This window comes from Sarcophilus harrisii, chromosome 5, assembly GCF_902635505.1.
Source record: "Sarcophilus harrisii chromosome 5, mSarHar1.11, whole genome shotgun sequence".
NCBI classification, from domain to species: domain Eukaryota; kingdom Metazoa; phylum Chordata; class Mammalia; order Dasyuromorphia; family Dasyuridae; genus Sarcophilus; species Sarcophilus harrisii.
In genome coordinates this window covers 74,055,146-74,075,894 of record NC_045430.1, presented here as the reverse complement: position 1 = coordinate 74,075,894, position 20,749 = coordinate 74,055,146, and the positions used below count along the sequence as shown (strand labels likewise).

The following is a 20,749-nucleotide window of genomic DNA, read 5'->3' as shown; positions in this document are numbered from 1 at the left end:
TTGTGTCCCCTAAAGGTGTTTGTATTTGATTTGAACCCATTGATTGAGTAGAAAAAAATATCAGGGTCAGACTTAATGTTAGCAGTATTACTTTGGCAGTTGAGTTGTGAATGGATTAGAGGAGAAAAATACTTGAGGCAAGGAGATTAATAGGAAATTATTATAGAGGCCAGACTAGAGGGGATCAGAGCTTTCATTGGGGTGGTGATCACATGAGTGCAGAGAAGGGCACTTCTGTGAAAGATGTATAGCAGAAACAATAAGACTTGCCCACTGATTGAATACATTTAATACTAAATACTTGATTTTTTTTTGAAAAAATCATTCTATTAGTATATTTTTTGTTAATTAAATGAGCATTCCTTTGGGTGCTAGGAAGATATAGTTAATGGTGGTTTCATTTGGTTTATTAGATCATCAATGTTAAACCCAATCCCTCTGTTAGTTTCAGTATACTACTTAAACCTTCAACAAGCTTTTTAGAGCAGTGGATTTCAAAATGTGGTACACAGAATCCTGGGGGGTCTCTGAAACCCTTTCAGAGGGTCTACAAATTAAAAATTAATTTTTATATCAATATGGTAGATATCTATAAATATAACCCATGTAAACAAAAAAACTATTTGGACAGATCCTCAATAATTTTTATTAGTATAAAGATACCGAGAACAAAAGTTTGAGAACCACTGGTGAAGAATATGTTTTTGACCATAAAGTAGATTGGACAAAGGAATATGACTAAATCGATGAAAATTCTTCATCAATACTAGAAAAAGATCAGCTTATGTTCTAATTATTATGAATAAAATAAATACATAAAACTTCATTTCCATACAAGATGCAACATATTTTAATATCTCTGTTTTCAGGGAATTTGTATTTTTCTAAAAAAAAAATGTACTTGCATCTTCACTCTAGTTTATGGTGAAATAGGAGGGTGAGTAGACTTCTTAGACAAAAAATGTCTCCTGAATAAGTCTTTCATAGCATAAAAGTAGTTGAGATTTGGGATAGAGATAAAGAGGTGAATGAAGGTAGAGAAATAAAAGACTGAAGGAAAAAGAGACAATATCAGTGGATAAAAATCTACAACTAACTGTCTGACCTTGGAATAATCACTTACTGCTATTTCCTAAGACTTGCTTTCCACATTTAAAGGAAATGAAATATTGAAAGAGATAGTCTGTAAAGTCCCTTTTTGTTCTAGAATTGTTAATCAATGAAATATCAATAAGATGATTTTGGATTTTAGAAATCAAAAGAGCTGGTAAAGGAATGAAAATGGAGGATTTTCATAGTAAGAATAAGGATTACTTTAGCTGCAGCTTTTTAGTTGAGTTTTTCCATTGAATACTCAAAGAATAACAAAGCACTGGGCAAAATGAAAGGTTTTTAAAAAGAAAACAAACAAAAAACCTGGGTAACTCAAAGAATCATGTTTTATCCCTCCTCAGCTAACTGAGAAAAAAAGATGTTTAAAATCTCTGTACCCCAAATATCATGATTGCATTGACCTAATTTTAGTTGATGTTGTTGAAATGTGAGATGTGCAAATTTAGAGACATCTTCACCACAAATATTCACATGTATTATTTGTGCCTGATCTGTGGTAAATCCTTCCAAGCTAGTATTGGTCTGATCATTTCCATTTGGACATACTGTACCTTGACCCCAACATAGTGATGCCATTTTAGTTGTCTTCAAGAACTAAGGACAATAACCAACCAACCAAGTTTGTATTGTCTGTCTACTCTTTCTCTGCTTTTAGTATTTGTCATTTTAAATTTAAAGCCTGGTTTTTATGATGATATAATTTTGGAAGTATGTGAATTTGAATCTGCAGAAAATACAAATCTCTTTTTCATCTCCAATACACTATATTTGTTTTAAAATTTAAATAAAGCTCTGCATGCTAGGTTGCAGGATGGCTCTTTTACTTCCTTTTTGTGGGTGGTTACATGTCAACCCCCGCTTTGCTGTCCATGACTCCCTAGGGCCAGGAGGTATGGGAGAGAGAGCTATTGTTTGCAAGTCTTTTTGATTGTATGTGAAATGTAGAATGGAAATGAGCTTGTCTGTTTTTAATTTTTTCCCCTTCTGTACGTTCTATGATGTTCTACTGAAGACCCATACTTTAAAAAAAAATTAAAAACAGGCAGCTCTAACTTGGTCAGAAGTTTCACAAGCAATCAGATAGATAAAATGACTTTCTCTTTCATTGTTACCTCTTGTGGTCCCTTACCAAAAAAACAAAAACAAAAAGAAACTACTTTTTTACAAGTTAGAAAAGTACTATCTGAATCAAAACTTCTTTGAACGTTGTTTGAAATTCCAGATTTTAGAGACTTTACAACTCACATTAACACTAAAATCATTATAATCTTAAGTGTTTGCAATCAGGTTCCAAACAATATGGTAGTTTTCATATTATTAACAATGGAGATAATAAGAGACAGCAATTACATACATACTTTACGGATATTTTCTCATTTTATCTTCCCAACACCTCTGGGGGCATAAGTAATATTTATTATTCCCATTTTACAGATGAGGAAACTGAGGCAGGCAGAGTAAGTTGGGGCCAGATTTGAAATTGGATCTTTTGGACTAGCCACTGTGACATTTTGCTGGGTATAATTAAAGTGGCAACTGCCTTCATAATTAGTTTGTCAAGATGAATTTGCTTGTTTCCAAATAAAATATAAATAACATAATGAATATTTTTAAGATTTAACTTTCCTTCTCTTTTGAGTCCCCAGTTAGGTAAATGAAGACTGATCAATGAGTCTCACACCCTAGTGAACTTTACCAGTCTCTTAGGAAAGCCATGAAGAAATGGTACATAAATGTAACTTCTTCCCTATACAGATAATTACATTGGAATGAAGATCAGTAAAGGTGACACAAGTGAGTGGGAGGGTCGGGACTGATTTCCAGTTCAAAGATTCTTTCATACAGTCTCACAAATGAAATCTTTACCGTTAAGATTCTTAGCCTGAAATGTTAAACCATGTGGTATTTGTACATAGTAATCAGTTAAAAATATTTATTAAATGAATGACTGAATCCTAAACATATTCAAATTTATTGTGGGGAATAATTATATACTTGGCTTAAATAAAAGTGAGCAGTCAGATATTTCACCTCATTTTTTTCAGTCCTCCCCTCCTCTTCAAATCTAAATTTTATTATTTAGATGATTTTTCAGTCTCAACTCAAGGTAACATTTCCACTCACTTCCCCCAGGACAGAACATTTGGTTACATTGGTATGGCAAACATGGCATAGAAGGGCACTTTTGGATATGAGTATTTCTTATTTTGAGGGGCTTTTCCCAGTCCCTCATCCCTCAAAGAAGAAGGTATCACTTCAAGTCATCTGGGTCTTCTTATAACTCCCAATTGTTGCTGGTTTTAATTAATCGAGACAGACATGACATTATACTAAACCCCCACACCTTCCCTTTTGCTTTTGTTGTTTAGAGAACTGTTTAAAATATTATTCAAGAATTCAAATGAAATGGACCTTGCCTGAAATTAGTTTATGATTTATTTTCCTATTAGATCGTAAATTCCTTAAGAGCAGGACAACTTTTTGCCTTTCTTTTTTCTCCCTAGAACTTGGCATAGAGCCTGGTAAATAGTAGGTGCTTAATAAATACTTGTTAACTGTTTAAAGGAAAAAAAATACAAAAGAAACAACTTGAGAGTGGTTATTAAGCAACATGTAAATACATGTAAAATAATACAGCACAAGTGAAAGTGAATAAAGAATCTATAGTAAAAGAATGATTCAAGTAGAGGTGACTTTAATCAGATTAGACTTCCTGATTTTATGAAGGAATTAAAAGAAATATAGGAATTTTTCAGCTTTCTAGAGAACTATTTTCCAATTTATCAGAACAAACCTTTAAGTATTAAAACCAGGAGACCATTTTTGTCATGCAACTGTTAACTGTGGAAACATTTGGTCTTTTTAAATTCAAGGCATTTAAAATGGTTTTGTTCCCTTGATGTTAACTGTAACTTTTGTGTAAATCTCATAGAACATGCCAACTCAACCTTATCTATAGAATTGTCTTCTGTAAAATCTTTAAAAGCAACAATAAAACCAGAAATGTAATCATTTTTTTAGAAATCAAGATATAATTTTCTCAAGTATGGAAAAGGAAAAAAAAATCACTACATTGTATATAGATAATTAACACTTTTATTTTTGACTCCTGAGATTCTGGAACATATCTCCTTTGTGTTTTGTAAAAGAGGACCAAAAAGAAGTTAGACTGTGCTTAAAAGAAATTATATTATTGGAAAATAATGGGAACCACAACCTTAGCATATTTTTTTGTATTGCTTTGAGGTCCCTACCATTAAGCAATACATCATTACTCCAACTGTAATAAATAAAGCAAGGACTAATGAAAATGTTTCAGTTGGGTAAAAGCATTGATAGACCAAAGATTTATAAACCCACATTTAAGGGTACTGTAAAATTGTCATCAAAAAACTTTCATTGACTTATCCACCTGCATGGGTTTCTATGTTGATCTTTGTGGCCCACCAATGTAGGATTGAAACCTTGAGCCGGACAAAGCATTTGACTTGTATTTCCTTTTCTTTATTTAGACTAAGAAAGTTCAGGTGTGACAAATTGCAGCTTGAAACAGATATTTATTCATTTTAAAGTGTTGGTATGATCAATTAATAAACCTCTGAATATTGGGAATTACAAAGGAAGTCATGTCTTATAATTTTTAAACATAGCATTAAATTTTTTTTATTTACAATGCCATGAGTAAACTTAAAGATCATAGCAAAATAAAAAAAGTGGTCGGTTGTGCAAATATATTTATTACTTTGAGAAAATGCTTGATTATTGGAATTATGGATTTCATATTGAGAGAAATGATTACTAATAACCAATGTAGAGATGATCCATGCTTTTTCCCTGTTCTTATTCAAAGCCCATTTAAAGAATATTACTGATTTTTGCTAAAATTTACCCCACCTAGATCATCTTATCTAGGGTTTCTACTCAAGCAAGTATGGATGGAGATAGATCCTTTGTCTATAGACTGCCCAAGGCTACTGGGTGTAGAGATAGTTTCTTTGTCCAAAAGTGACATAGTGTCATTCTCTCAGCTCTTCATTGGAGTTAGCCAACTTCTCATTGTAATATTCATTTCTTTAATTGTTAACCAATCAGAATTGATTGACACCTTCACCCACTCTTTCTAGGGCATATAAACTGTGAGCCCACCATGAGGGAATCTTTGGTATTTAAGAGTGTCATTGACCTCTTTATTAACAAAATACTAGCATTATTAATAAAATGATTATCCAGAAACTCTCAAACTTTTAAGATGTCACAATACTGAAATAGAAGAAATAAGACTGAAAAGCACACTAATTTACTTATGATATGAAACTGGTGGCTTTACCCCAAAAAGTCATTTATTAGTGATTTTTCATTCGTTTCAGTGGTATTTATTGTGTTAAATTAAATATTTATGGTGTGATAGGAAAGCACTGGATTTGGAGTGAGAAGATTTGGGCAAAGATTATGACTGCTACCTGCATAAGATTGGGCAGATTTCCATATTTCTCTGGACTTCTCTTTCTTCAAGTCCCTTCTGGCTCAGAATGTATATAGCACTACGCTAGACATTAAGAAATTGAGTTGATATGATTTCTTTGGCAGGTAAAAGTTCCAGAGACAGAAATTCTGAATTATCCAATTTAATGTGAATTTCCTCGTTCTCATAGATCATTCGCACGTTTGAACTGTTGCTTTTTTTCCCCCCTTAAGCATTAAAAAAAATCATGTTATGTTCAAAGTTCTCAGTAAGAACTATTGGAGCCTTAAATTTCATGGAAGCCAGAATATTGAAGTAAAAATATCTTGACATTTGAGGTCACGTGACCATCTCAGGAATGTTTTTCCTGTATATGTCTGCCTCTGAGTGCAAACTGAGATTTGGACATGCTTGTACAAGTATTGAACTTCTCTCTGAGTCGTGCACCCCTCCTCCCCCCAAATCCCCATTCCCATTCTTGGAATTTTTGGTAGTCTTTCTTGAATTACTGGAATGTTTAAAAAAAAGCATCCCAGGTCACAGTATATATTTTGCATACTTTCATTCTAAAAATGGACTGGATTTGACTTTTATTTTCTTCTCTTTATTTAGATAGTACTAAGATAGTTCAGGTATGATAAAATGCAGCTTGGAACAGATACTAGAGTAATAGAATAGTATGATCAATTAATTAACTTGTAAAAAAAACTAGGAATTACAATAAAATCAAATATTATACTTCTTAGGCATAACATTAAAATATTTTATTTACAATGCCATCAGTAAACTTAAAATATCACAGCAAAATAATGAATCTGCTGTGCATATATATTATCTTGAATAAAGCCTTAATTTTTAGAATTATGTATTTCACATTAAAATAGAAGAAATAATACTGAGAAGCACACTCAAAGTTAGGTGATAGCTCTGATTTAGTTATGGATATAAAGTTAAGAAGCTTTCTGAAATTTTCTAGTCTACATGAAAATTTTGATCTCATTGGTTGACTCAAACGCTAAAAGAACTAATTCAAAGAAAATAAGTCAGTTGATTGACAAGCTAATTTACTGTGGAAAAACTGATCACTCAATGGGATACCCTGTGACCACAATGATTGTACTTCCCTTTTTGATCTTACTATTTTCATAACACTATTCAGTATTGAAAATTACCATGTAATTTACATTCAATGAGCAAGTTATTTGTAGTATCTTTGTTCTCTAAATATTCTCAGTCTTGTTTTAAAAGGATGTATAATTTTTAAAGATTTATTTTGAGACGTTCTGGGCAATATTTATCTTTAAATAGACTTTTGCTACATTAAAATACGACTTGGTCTATATTTTAATGTAGCCTGTCCAAAACTGTGCTCTTGATAATTTTTGTTTAAATACAAAGATATACATTTTGCCTGTGGAAATTGTGGATATTGACTTTTAACCAGGCACACTGGGGTTTTGGGATAATGCCAAACTCAGGTCTATGACATAGGGTCAGCATAAAGGAAAAACTTCCTTATAAGAACATCCTTTTAGTCATTTTTTAAAAAGTCCTCAAGGAAAGTCTCAGTCAGATGTGCTCTATACCAAATTCACTGCAGAGTAAATTACAAATATATGTGCATAGACACTGGTGAGTTGCAAAGTACACTATTAAATAATAAGAGAAATTTTTTTTTATATTTCTAGACTGATTTTAAGGTCATGAATCAAATGCTTTTTCATTCATTAATTCAATGCAAATGTTAAGCTTCCCTGAATAATTAGAGTTAGAACCAGAGTGTAGATATTAAGAAAAAACAGGAGAGAAAGGGAATACACTTAATTAATGAATTGCTATGGGATTTTAAAAAACGAGATACTTTCTTTAGAATTAATGAAGGCCCTTCATGTTTTTGACAAATAATAAGAAGGAAGTCTAGCAAAATAAAAAAATGAACCAGCAGTAAAGCGATCAAGTCAATGTTTATGATGAATTTTTGTTAGTGATGGTAGAAGTTTAGCTTAGTGAAGCTAAATACTCCCCAGGAAGTTATTAATAATAAGATTTGCTTTTGAGAATTGGTTAACATACAGTCATCTTATTGAGTTGTCTGGTGTAACAACATGAAAATCATTTCGAAACGTTCACACACTTCCTTTCACTGCTAACTATATCTTAAAAGATCTGTTACTTTAGGAAACAGTTTTATCAGAGAATAAAAAGCTACAAAAAGTTGACGACTTTAAAGAAGCAATAGAACAAACCTCACGGTTTAGGAAACAATATTTATATTTAAGGTTGAAAAGCCAGGATGTAGGAAAATTTCACTAATTTGGAAGGTGACCTTTAAGTGCACCAAAACCAAATAATTTGTAGGCTATGACACAGGGCGCATTCCTACAAAATTTGTGTGAATACTGCTTTAATGGTTCTTGAAAGACAAACAAAGAAACCTGGAATGAAATCTTTATCCCCTCCCCCAAAAGATTGAGACTAACAAAGGAGTACAGCAGCACTTTCAGAGCTTGCCATTAAAATGAGGGCTCTGTGGCACAGTTAATGAGATGGTTCATAGTGGAAAACAATCTGTTTTTAAGAATGTTTAGATCAAAAGTAATTTCTAATCTATGAAATAAAGTCGCTTCAATACCCTTCATTCGCTAGTAAAGCTTTTTATGTTTGCATTATTTACTTCAATCAGATGTTTTCAATTTTACCTTTTTTTCTCTTAGAAATACTTGACATGGTTAGTCAATAGTGACCAACAGTATTATTCTTTTTCTTAAAAAAAAAACAAAGAAAAAAGAAAGAAAGAAAGAAACATCTTTGCCTAAATGATTTGCAAGCATCTGTGCTTTAAGCTACTTTTTATGAACACTCCTTAGTAATGACTCAAGGTAAAAAAGCAGAAAAGCATCCAATGTTAGGAAATTGCAATCCAATACCATGTAATTTAAACCTGCAGTTGCTTCTCTTGTTCTAAATGACATACAGATGGGTAGCTTGGTTCCCTCAACTTTGGGAACACAATTGATCTTTTTATATGAATGAACATATATTAACAACAAAAATCTTTTGGACAGAATTGTTTAATTGAATTGTACAAATTTTAATTACCTGAGCCATTAGAAAGGAGTAAGTTTAAATAAGATATTTTGTCATGTTAAATTTGGAGAGTGAATTTCTTGACAAAACGAACTTTACTTTAAAAAGTTATGACTGTTAAACCTACAGGAATGAGTAGAAAACTTCCTTTAACAGTGTTCAACAGGTTACAGAAAGCATTAAGATGCACTAAATTCAGCTTGATAAATTGATTAATTTTGAGGTGGAGGTGGAAGGGATAGAATGTAGCCCTCAATCTGTTAGATAATTTAAACAGTTTACTTATTGATGTCCTGATAAAGACTGAAATATTTTGAGATCTAGTGATGTGAAGTATTCAATCAAAATGGCACTGAAGATGGTTGTTAAATTAGTGTATGGTTACCTATATTGTGACCAATGGTAAAGCATTCTTATGGAAGGACCAGGCTTCTTTTGGGAGGTCAGTGGAGGTTCAAGTTTGAGAACCTGCAGGGTACATTCCAAACTGTGTAGAGCTAGTTTTTGCTTGGTATTTTTCTCCATTCACATATATTTTTTTCAAACAGTTGAATTAGTCACTGTATTTTTATTGCCTTGGCTGTGGATGCTGGTGTTCTATTTATGCCATCAATCAGAGGGGCTGGTTAGCTAATTTTTCACGGGTTTATTTCATTGGGCCCACATGCTGTGAAATGAGAGGCTTAACAAAGTAAGAAACTAAGCATTCTGTTTTTTCCCCCCCTAACTCTTAGTCCTTTATATTATAAATGAAATTGATTATGATTAATGATTAGGACAGTTAAGCTAACTTTTAGTAATAAAAAACAAAAAAAATATTTTTTTTACATTTTGGACCATCTGCAAATCTCTCTCCATTGTGATGGATGGCAAAGAAAAGCATTTTCATTGTAGCGAATAAGCTTTTTATTGTATTGGAGTTATATTTCTTTTCAATTCGTGTACAGGTAAAATAAAATAAGGCATTTAAAGAAATGATATAAAGAAGTGTCATCTGAACATTTATCACAGACTAAAAAAGTTGAAATAAAAGCTGCCATTGTGATTATGTCTGAATAAAGTTATATCAGCATTTAAATGCACTTTAAGCAGATCCCTTTCTCTAGATCAGGACTTCCTTTGTGCTATGGTGAAACCTATCAAACTCTTCTCAGGATGATGTTTTAAAATGTGTAACAGACACACAAAAATAGGATTGCAAAGAAAACCAATTATATTTAAATTCATTTATTGAAATATTAAAAAAAAACCCACCAAGTTCATTGATCCTAGGTTAAGCACCTTTCCTCTAGATGTAGTTGCAAAAGAAAATGGTAGATTTCTGAAGAAAGAGACCCCATTATCCTTCTTGTTTCTTCTTTCTTTTCCCACTAAGATTTTCTTCTCTCGAAGTGTAGAAAACTTAATTTTCAAAAAAAAAAAAACAAAAACAAACAAGCAGTATTAAACACCACCTACCATGCACCAGGCACTAGATTAATTGTTTTACAGATATCTCATTTTATTCTCGCAACAACCCTGAGAGATAGATGCTAATCGCATGACAGCAAATGGCTTTTTGTATAGGCTCTTGACAATTTCTACCTTGCTCTGTCCACTCAAGGAGACGTCTCTCTTACGCATTTGTTTTCAAAGTCTGTTAAAACTATTGAAGTGATCCGATGGAGTGATTGTGAACAATAACTTGGTAGTAAGAGGAAAATATATCTGTAGGCATAAAAAAGTATTATGGGGTAGTTAAATCACTCATAGTAGAAATTTAATAATTTTCGGTTTTCAGCCATACTGCAGGGTTGTAAAATTGCTGTTTGCCAGGTGGGAGGTTTAATTTGCTAGGCAGCCATTGTACAAAGGAAAGAACACTGTCTGTGGAATTGGGAGGCTGTGGGTTCAAATTCTATCCGTGTTCTCCTCTGTGGGACAAAGATATCTAAGGCAAGTCCTAGTTTCCCAATGCCTGATTTATGATCATATGCCCATTATTCTGTATATACAGCAAGTTAAAAACATTTTAAATGTTGTTGTGTGTATTTTTTTTTAAATATGGACTGGGAGTGGACTTCAAGAGGATGGCTGCTGCCATAAAATGAATAGTTATCTCAATATATATATATATATATATATATAAATATGGCATCCCATCCAGTAGGCTTTAGCTGAAGCACTTTGTCGCTGCTCCAATGGAATCACCTGGCTCTTGAACAGCATTATTTTAAAACTCGGACTTGCTGAAATAATCAAGTGCAGTCCAGCTGAACCATTCTCCTGAGTTAGGGACCAGTCTGGTCATTGACAAGTGAATGCAGAAGCTTTGCTGTGGCCGCCGGCCAAAGCAATTATTCAGGATTTAACCTAAAAAGGCTCCTTCTCTCATATCCTCTTTTTTCTAGGGTCATGTAGGGATAGAAAGAACTGTAAGGTGGTCTTTTCCCAGCAGGAACTGAGAAAGCGACTGACACCCCTCCAGTACCATGTAACTCAGGAGAAAGGAACTGAGAGGTGAGCTGACTGAACCTTTTCCCCCAATCTCTAACTCCTCATTTCCTTATCTTCCTCACTGATTGTTTTCAAGTACTCTACACATTTGTTAATTTCTACATGTTAATATCACTGAAAAGACAGAAATTATACTGGAAAAGTCTATGGTATGTTTTTATTTTTTTCCTCCTTGACTAATGAATACTACATCTTTCCCCCTAAAATGACAGCACTTTTGTCAAGGACTTGCCTTTCATTTACTATGAAATGATGCAAGTTAGAGTGATTTAGGTAGATTTTTTTTTGGGGGGGGGGGAAGCAGTGGAGATTGTGAGGGAGAAGGGAGGAAAGCATCACATTAAGCAAAAGCATGAAAACAACAGCCCTGCAGCAGGATGATGAAAATTTGAAGGTGGCCATTGTAAGTATAGACATTTTGGCTGCAAAAAGAAAGTAGCATAATTTAGTTCCTTTCCACCCCACTCCAATTTCTTTTTGAAGCACATGTGGAGAAAGTATTTATTGGCTCATTTGTGGTTGGAATGTCAAAAATTTTCAATAACTGCCCTCACGTGGCTTTAGTCCTTGGAAGTTCGCCCTACATCCTGAAAAAAAGTGTGTGTTCACTTTCAAGACTGTTTTTAGTGAATAAAGTCTCTCTCAGCTGATTCCAGCTCAAAGGTAAACTTGCCAAGGTCTAACCATTTTGTTGTCTAATTTATACCATGGAGCTTGGCACAAGGCCCTAACTTACCTCTGATCCAGATTTATTAATGATGTAACTGCTTGTTTCCATTCAAGACCTGAAAGGGCTCTTTACCACACATGGGGTACTCGTTAATAGGCAACAACTCTCTTCCTGTCACAGTATATACCTTTTACTGAATTGACCAAATGTTGAATCTCTGGCAAAGTCCTTTCTGCCACCCAAATTAGCTGGCAGTGGACCTTGGTCTCAGCTTAGGAGTTCTGCTCGGATCATGGCTGTTGTGTACATGACTAGCAAATGATTTAATGCCCACAAACAACCAGAGATTAGGTCATTCTTAAAAATTCTGTTTATAAAAAAATTGGACCTCATAAAGAGGGTGAAAGTATAATAAAAACAAGCTGTAGCACACATAGACTTTTTGTTGGGCTAGCACAGCTGATTTGTATTAACTGAGTGACCTCCTAGCCTTTAAGATTGTTAACTTAGAAAAATATTCCCTTAAAGCTGCAATATTCCTCCTCAAACCAAAAAATAAGGCTTCTCCAACTTGGAGGCTTGGCCTTCACTTCAGTTTCTGACAGTTACTCCTGGAAAGAACATTTCAGAGACTCCAAAAACTTACCCTTGTTTGAGTAAGACAATGCTCAATCTAAAATATAGCCATTAAAGAACATGACCATTTATAAAAGGGAAACACTCTTTCTGTGAATTATTTAACTAGAGAATTTGACTCCAAATCTATGCCCTTTTGCTGTTTTTCTGTGCCTATTCCCTTCTACAGAAAAAACTAAAATAACTTTGTAGAATTCCACTTTTTATGTTTCTAATTCTTCATTTTGGGATGAGTTGATCCTCATGAATTTTGAAAGAGTTTTATTAGGAAAAGTAGCTCCAGCTTCCTAATTTTATGAGAAAGATGTTACCTTATTTGTCCTTAAAATTCCTTTTTGTTGTTTGCTTCTTAGTGCCTTTGAAGGAAAATACACAAGTCACAAAGATCGTGGAATGTACAAATGTGTTGTTTGTGGGACTCCTTTATTCAAGTAAGTTAAAAAGTACAAATTTTGAACAATGGGATCTGCATGTGACTGGGCTAAAACCAATGGCCTGAAATCATATCAGAGCGTGCAGTAAATCTGCATTGTCTCAAGAGCAAACATTTTCTTTTTTTCTTTCTTTTTTTTTTTTTTTTTAGAAAATAGAAATAATTTGGAATTTTGTGAGTTGTGATAAAATTACTAAATTGTCAAATCAGCTGATTTCCAAAAGGCCATCACAGTATTTAATTATGAATTTCTGGTGAGAATACAGATTGGTACGTGCACAGAAATGTAGAGCCAGCTTGTCCTGGCTCCTCAACAGAGTTGATTTATTAAATTTTCATTGTGAATGTTTATACCTTGGAAACTGGCAAGTACTGCAAATCAGGGCTTGATTTATTTTTTCTTCATTGTCTAGACTTTAGAAAGTGATGGAGGAAATGCAGATTAATTTTGCAGATTAATGCTGATTAAATTTAAAAGTATATAATGTATACCTTTTTTTTTTTTTTTTTTTTTTGAGAACTGGATGTTAAATACCTACCAGCACATCCCTAAGTATGTGTACCAAATATATGTTGTTTCGTTTTTTTTCAGACCACTATAGTACAGTTAGGTTGATTTGTATATTTTTTAACAACCAAACCCAAAGAATGTTGATTTAAGAATTAGGGCAACCTAGAGGAGTGACTTAGGTATCTCTTTTCATTTCTGTCCTGTTAAAGCTTTGTATCAACATATTAGATAAAGACATGTATAGATAGCATGCCCATCAAATTTGCAGATGATACGGAACTGGGAGAGTTATATTGGATTGTATAAACTTAGATCTGAGAGGATTTCAACACTTTGAAAATACAAATCCAATACAGCAAAACAATTTCTTGTCCTTAGCTTCAAAAAGCACAGAAGGGCAGAACAAGGGAGATGTGGTTCTGCTTTCTAAAAGAAATTTAATTAACTCCAAACTCAGTATGAGGCAATGAAGTGATCTGATTAGCAAAGTAGTGAATGTTATTTTAAGTATCACTAATAGAAGCTGCATATCCAGAGTCAGAGAGATGATAGTCCCAACTGATTTTGGGGCTGACCATGCCATCACTCAATTGTTGTATTTAGTTTTGATATTCATATTTTAAGAGGCCCATTGACAAGCTCCAACAACATTTAATAAGAAAGAGAATGAAAGGGATAGTGAGAGACTCAAAATCATTATCATGTGATGTCTTTATAAAGGAACTGAGGATGTTTAGTTTAGAAAAGAAGGAATTGTGGAGAGATTTGAAAATTGCTTTCATATATTTAGGGAATTATTTGTGTGAAGTAGGATTAGATTTGTTTTTTTGTTTGTTTGTTTTATTTTGTTTTTTTGTTTGTTTGTGGAACTCCAAAAAACAAGTTGCACAAAAGACAAAATTTACAAAAGGGAAATTGAGCTCTATGTTGAAGAACTTTATAACAATTAGGATGTACAGAAGAATGGTCTACCTAGAGTACTATATCTACTGCTAGAAGGGACCTCAAAGGCCATCTGATTCAATCCATTTACTTTATAGAGGATGAAATTGGAAAGTATGGAAATTAAGGTTTTACAGATAGTAAACGTAACAGGTGGGATTTGAGTTCAGGTCCTGCCCTCCACTGGCTGCTATGTTACCTCCCTAAATGAGATAGTGAGTTCCTTACCTAATGAAGTATGACTTACCCATCACTGAAAGTTTTTATGAAGAAGCTCTCTGACTCTTATTAAGGAATTTGTAAAGAAGATGATTTGTCAGAAGGGTTCTTCTGACCCTTAGATTCTTGAGATCTTAAAAGGACAGAGTAGACTTTACAGAGCCCAGGAGGTAGGCATAAAGGAGTTTGATTCAAAATCACCTGGAGAATATTCTTGACCTCTTTACAGATTGTGATATTCATCAAGAATTTATTTGTCCAAATTGAAGAAATATACCTCAAATCCCACAATCAATTCTGGATGTATTTTCCTTTTGCTAGACAAGCTTTAAGAAAAATAAAGAAAAAAATTATTCATTCAAATTATTTTTTCCTTCAAAATACTTGTATTTTCCACATTTTCAAAAAAAAAATCCAAATTAATTCCCTGAAAGAATTATAAAAGTACTTCGATACTCAATGGTTCTGTGATCTTAGCAATATGGCTTTTCCCTCTCGTGATGCTGATTTCATCCGTTTATTTTATTTTTCATCTTGTGTGTCTCTTTCCTATCTTAATGACCAAATCTGATGATCTTTTCCCAATCCTTATTTTTCTTGATTTGTCTGTTGCATTTGACACTGTTAACAACCCTCTCTTCCTTAATATTCTCTTTTTGCTGGTTCTAGTTCATAATCCATATCGTGGCCTACAACTGTAATAAGAGTTTCACAAGGTTCTGATCTTAACCTTCTTGTTTTCTACCTCAAAAATGTTTTTTTGGGTAACATCACAAGCTCTCATATATCTATATTCTCTATTTAGATGACTCCTAGATCTACATATCCAGGCCCAGTTTATCCCCTAAGCTTCAGTACTATGTCACTAACTGCCCGTTAGAGATTTAAAATTGAATGACCTGGAAATATCTTAACACTCAACATGTCTAAAACTGAATTTATTTTCTTTCCTCCTAAAAATCTCATTTTTTCTAAGCTTTGCTATTTCTACCAAAGGTACCACCATACTTTCAGTCTCCCACAATGTGACCTTTGCATTATCCTGCACTTCTTGTCGTCCTTCCATCCAATTAGTGGTCAGTTCTTGTCATTTACACCTCCACAGCATCTCTCATATCTGACCCTTCTCTCTACTCATGCAGCTACCACTGTAGTCCAGGCTTTCATCACTCCTCACCAAGGTTATTAAAGCAGCCTTCTAATTAGTCTTCCTGCCTCATTTCTCCTCACTCCAATCCATCCTATACCTTGTTGCCAAGAAACTCCCCTTATGTATATATCTGACCATGTGACTCCTCTACTCAACTAACTCAAGTAGTTTTCTATCGTTTCTACAATCAAATAGAAACTTTTCTGTTTTGTTTTTAAAGCCCCGTGCAACTGGCTTCAGACCAGCATGCCAGACTTATTAGACATTGCTCTCTTTCCTGCATTTTATAATCCAGGCAAGATTTTCTCAGGCAAACACTTCTCTCTTATTCATAAGTTCTTCCTCTTTCATCTTTGTGCCTTTTCATTGGCTATCCTCCACGACTATAATATACTGTATACTTGCCTCCAAATCACAGTGTCTCTTTTTCTTTTAAGATGCAGTTTATGCACCATCTTTTTTAGAAAGCCTCTTTCTGATTCCTCCAACTGGTAGTGTTCCCATGTCATTTGATTGCTTTGTATATAGTTGTATTTATTTACTTTTTATTTATGATTTATGCCTATATCTATATATTTAAATATCTGTTATTTTCTTCCTTATAATGTAAACTCTTTGTGAGTAGGGATTGTTTTTTTGTTTTTTTTTTTGTATTTGTATCCTAGGTTCCTAGCATAGTTCCTGATGCATAGTATCTTAATAAATATTAGTTGATTAATTTTCTAATTAAATCTCTCATAAATCCCCCAGAGGAGTCCATCTAATCTCCCAAGGTCTCTCTTCTGTATCTCTTGAGATTACAGGGCTAAGAACTATATAACACATGATGGACCAGAAGTGTCAAACATGTAGTTTTGGGGCCACAATGTGATTTTCTAAGTCAATATGTGACTCACTGGGATCCTTACATATGGTTAGTTTCTCCCTTTCCTCCCCTGCCTCAATCCAGTTTGATATCACTGTTCTGCACAATAAGTGTTCTTCATCCATTTGGTTTTTCATATGTGGATAGTTAAGCTCAAACTCTCTTGAATTATCATGATTCTCATTTAGAAGATTCTGAATATTTCTGGAGCTTGGTGAAATTATTTCAAAAAGTAACATCTGGAGGATTGAATTAAATAAAGGTAATCTCTCTTGCCTTTGAACTCTGTGCTGGATATCCTCTATGACAATGGCAAGCACCTTTATAAACATATGTTTCAGTATTCGCTGATTAATGACTCACCAGATACTATAATCAGAAGATCTTCTCTAATGAATAAGAAAATAATATCTTTTCCTTATAAAATATATTCCTATTATAATATTCCTATATGTATTTTTCTTTTAAAACACTGGTTTTTCCCACATTTTTCCCTACATTTTTAAAAAAATGAATCCAAATTAATACCTGAAAGAAAATTATGAAAGTACAAAAAAATCTTCTAACCATGAAATTTATTATACATAAATGTTGGTTGAGAATCTGTTCTGAATTCTTGTATATTTATTCTTCATGTTAAAAAATCAATCCTTCAAATTGTCACCCATTTCCTCTCAGAAAACACACATCTTTACATTTCAACACCCTTGGTTTGTGTCATAATAGTTGATGTAACACTTAGGATAGTTGCTGAGCCATGTTTAACTTGTTAATATCCCAAATGGTAAAAATTGGCAACATCCCCATTGCTTTTTAGGTTATGATTCTCCATCTCTTCCTCTATCATGTGACTTAGCTGACTGTGGAGCTAAGGAAGACTTACTGTTTTAAATAAGAAACAGAGCCACTATAAGTGAAGGATTTATCCCATGTGAGATTTTGAGTCAGAAATCCTCAAAGTGAGACCCTTATCCAAACACAGGTAATGATGGGAGTCAGATTTCACATGTATTGTGACATAGACTCCCTTTCTTTTAGCATTATCCTAGCAATTTTTTCCCCCCGATTTTCTTTAAGATTTTAAGGAGCAGGATTTTAAATTTTTGTTCTGGTTTTCCCAGTTTGCTTCTCTTCACTTTTTTTTTTCTGGCTAGGGGGAAATGAGAAATGAGTAAAGAAAGAAATCCTCTGCTTTATCTTGCATTGTAAAGAGCAGCTAGTTCATTGGCTTGGTGGATTAGCAGAATCACCATCAGTGGCCCTCTCAAGGGAGGTAGTTTCATGCTTTGAACACTAGGTATTCCTAAAAACAACTGAGGCGTGTGTGTGTGTGTGTGTGTGTGTGTGTGTGTTTGTGTGCGTGTGTGTGTGTGTGTGTGTGCAGAGAAAAAAGAATGAATGAGGGAAGAAAGTGAAGAAAGAGTTGGCTGAATAGAAAAACTTTCAGAGATGGAGAAGAGGGCAGAAAAACAAGGAAATAAGGAATTTTGGATGGACCAAAACATTATAAGTATTAAAAATACTTTGTAAAGGGTGTGGGCTTGTTTTCTCATTCATGTTTCTAGTATAGGGAGAACAAAACAATTTCTTTCATTCACTTTCCTAACATAAATATAACGTAATACAAAAAAGCCCATTCAGTTGCTCTCAAGAAACTCTCAAGCTTAGTACTCTAAAATACATTTCCCTCTGTGAACAATATGCCATCTTTTTTTTTTTTTGCTGTTTTTCAGGCACAAGAACCTTATTCAGAGATTTCTTATAAACCAAATGTGTAATTTATTTCATGGTTCACATTTTTTTAATGTGCAGGAATCTTACTGAGCTAGTTTAGAAATAATGAGAATATATATGTGCATGTATTTGTATGTATGTATAAGTATATATATACATATATATATAATTCTTTTAGTATTCTAATTATGCTTGCCTATTAGAATAAGCATATTCTTTTTATTTCCTTTAAATATTAAAATTTTAAAAATTAATGCTGACGAAAGGAGCTAGATTGAAGATACTTCAAATAGAATTCAATTCAATTGAACTAGATTTAATTGGTTATAGTTTCGTAGATAGTATCTATAGCATGCCTGTGCTTGACACTGTTGATATTGTAAGGAACTTAAATGTTAAATGTCTGTGTCCTCAGAGAGCTTTTTATCTCATTGGACAAATAAGATAATTAAAAAAGAAAAAATCAGTGCACATTTATGTGAAAATGTTCTTGCACTCTCATCTCTAGTTCTGTTTAGAAAGCTATCAATTAAAACATTGTCTGAAATAGAGTTTGGTAAGAGATGAAATAGTTGGGACAGACTTTACAGAAAGGAATGAACTGAGTTTTGAATAATGGGAATAGTAGGGACAGATAAAATAGGGAAAAGATAAAGGATGGGGAGAAGTACATAAAGATATAATATGTAGAAATATATAGCAATGAAAAGGACACTGGATTCAGACTCAGAAGACCAACTTCAAATCCTAGCTCTTTAAACACATTTATTACCTGTGTCACTTTAGGAGAGAATCTTAACCTTTCTTGGTTCTAGTTTCCTCATGTGTAAAATGAAGATATTAGAATGGAGGATGTCAATGGTCTCTTCCACCCCTAAATCTTACAATACTAAGCATTGTGGGGATAAAGACAACTTCCTGTTATGTGGGAACTAACATGTACCTGTGAATGTATAGAGAATATCACATCAACAAGCATTTATTAAGCACTTATCATGTATTAGATACTTTGCAGATATAAGTAGAAAGACAATCCCTACTTTCTAGGAATTTATATTCTAAAAGGGAAAGAAACACTTAAGGGAAAATAGGAAAAAAAGAGAGAGATGTCCAAGATACCTGAAATAAGAGCATTGTGGAAAAGTCTTGTGAATCAGTAGTGCAACCTAGGAAGAAAAGAAGGTATGGTTAACTTGAATTTTCTTAAAGGGGATGGTTCTGGGAAGAATCAACCAATTAGAGGAGGGAGGCACTTCTTTTTTGGAAAAATAATTTATTTAATACATATTGCTTTATGAATTATGTTGGGAGAGGAAAACCAAAACAAAAGGAAAAAACCATGGGAGAGAAAAAAAGCAGAAAAAAGGAAGTGAGCATAGCATGTGTTGCTTTACATTCAAATTTCATAGTTCTTTTTCTGGATATAAATGGCATTTTCTATCCAAAGTCTATTGGGATTGCTTTGGATCACTGAACCCACTGAGAAGAACCAAGTCTTTCACAGTTGATCATTATACATTCTTGCCGTTATTGTGCACAATGTATTCCTGATTCTGCTTGTTTTGCTCAGCATCAAGTCATGTAAATCTTTCCAGGCCTTTCTAAAATCAGCCTGTTCATCATTTTTATAGAACAATAACATTCCAGTACCTTCATATACCACAGCTTATTCAGCCATTCTCCAACTGATGGGCACCTACTCATTTTCCAATTCTTTACTACCACAAAAAGCTGCTACAAGCATTTTTGCACATTTGAGTCCTTTTCCCTCTTTTGAATTCCTTGGGATACAGAGCCAGTAATTGCCATTGCTGAATCAAAGGGTATGCACGGTTTGATAACCCTTTGGGCATTGTTCCAGATTGCTCTCCAGAATGACTGATCAGTCTACAACCTCACCAACAATGTATTAATGTCCCAGTTTTCCTAAATCCCCTCTAACATGTATCATTATCTTTGGCACCCCAGAATTGTTTTAATTTACATTTCACTAATCAATGGTAATTTAGAGCATATTTTCATATGACTACAAATGGCTTTAATTTTGCCATCTGGAAATTGTTCATATCCTTTGAGCATTTATCAATTGGGGAATGACTTGTATTCTTATCAATTCGAGACCTTTATCAGAAACCATGGCAGTAAAGATTTTTTCCCTTTTAAACTTGTTTCTGTTGTTTTTTTTAGATGTAAAACCTTTTTAATTTAATGTAATCAAAGTTGTATGATCTCTAGTTCTTTGGTTATAAATTCCTCTCTTCTCCAAAGATCTCATAGATAAATTATCCCCTGCTCTCCTAATTTGTTTATGGTATTATCCTTTATGCCCAAATTATGTACCCATTTTGACCTTATTTGGTATAGAATGTGAGGTATAGGTGAATGACAAGTTTCTGACATGTTATTTTCCAGTTTTCCCAACAATTTTTGT

At 33.5% G+C, this 20,749-nt stretch overlaps 1 protein-coding gene across 1 annotated transcript in view; it reads left to right on the top strand.

Annotated features, from left to right (window-relative positions):
* The window catches only part of MSRB3 (methionine sulfoxide reductase B3), a 166,932-nt gene that overhangs the window by 37,779 nt on the left and 108,404 nt on the right, over positions 1–20,749 (top strand). Inside the window, 2 exon segments of the mRNA XM_031940172.1 lie at positions 11,053–11,161; positions 12,818–12,895. Of these exon segments, the coding sequence (XP_031796032.1) occupies positions 11,053–11,161; positions 12,818–12,895 (187 nt within the window).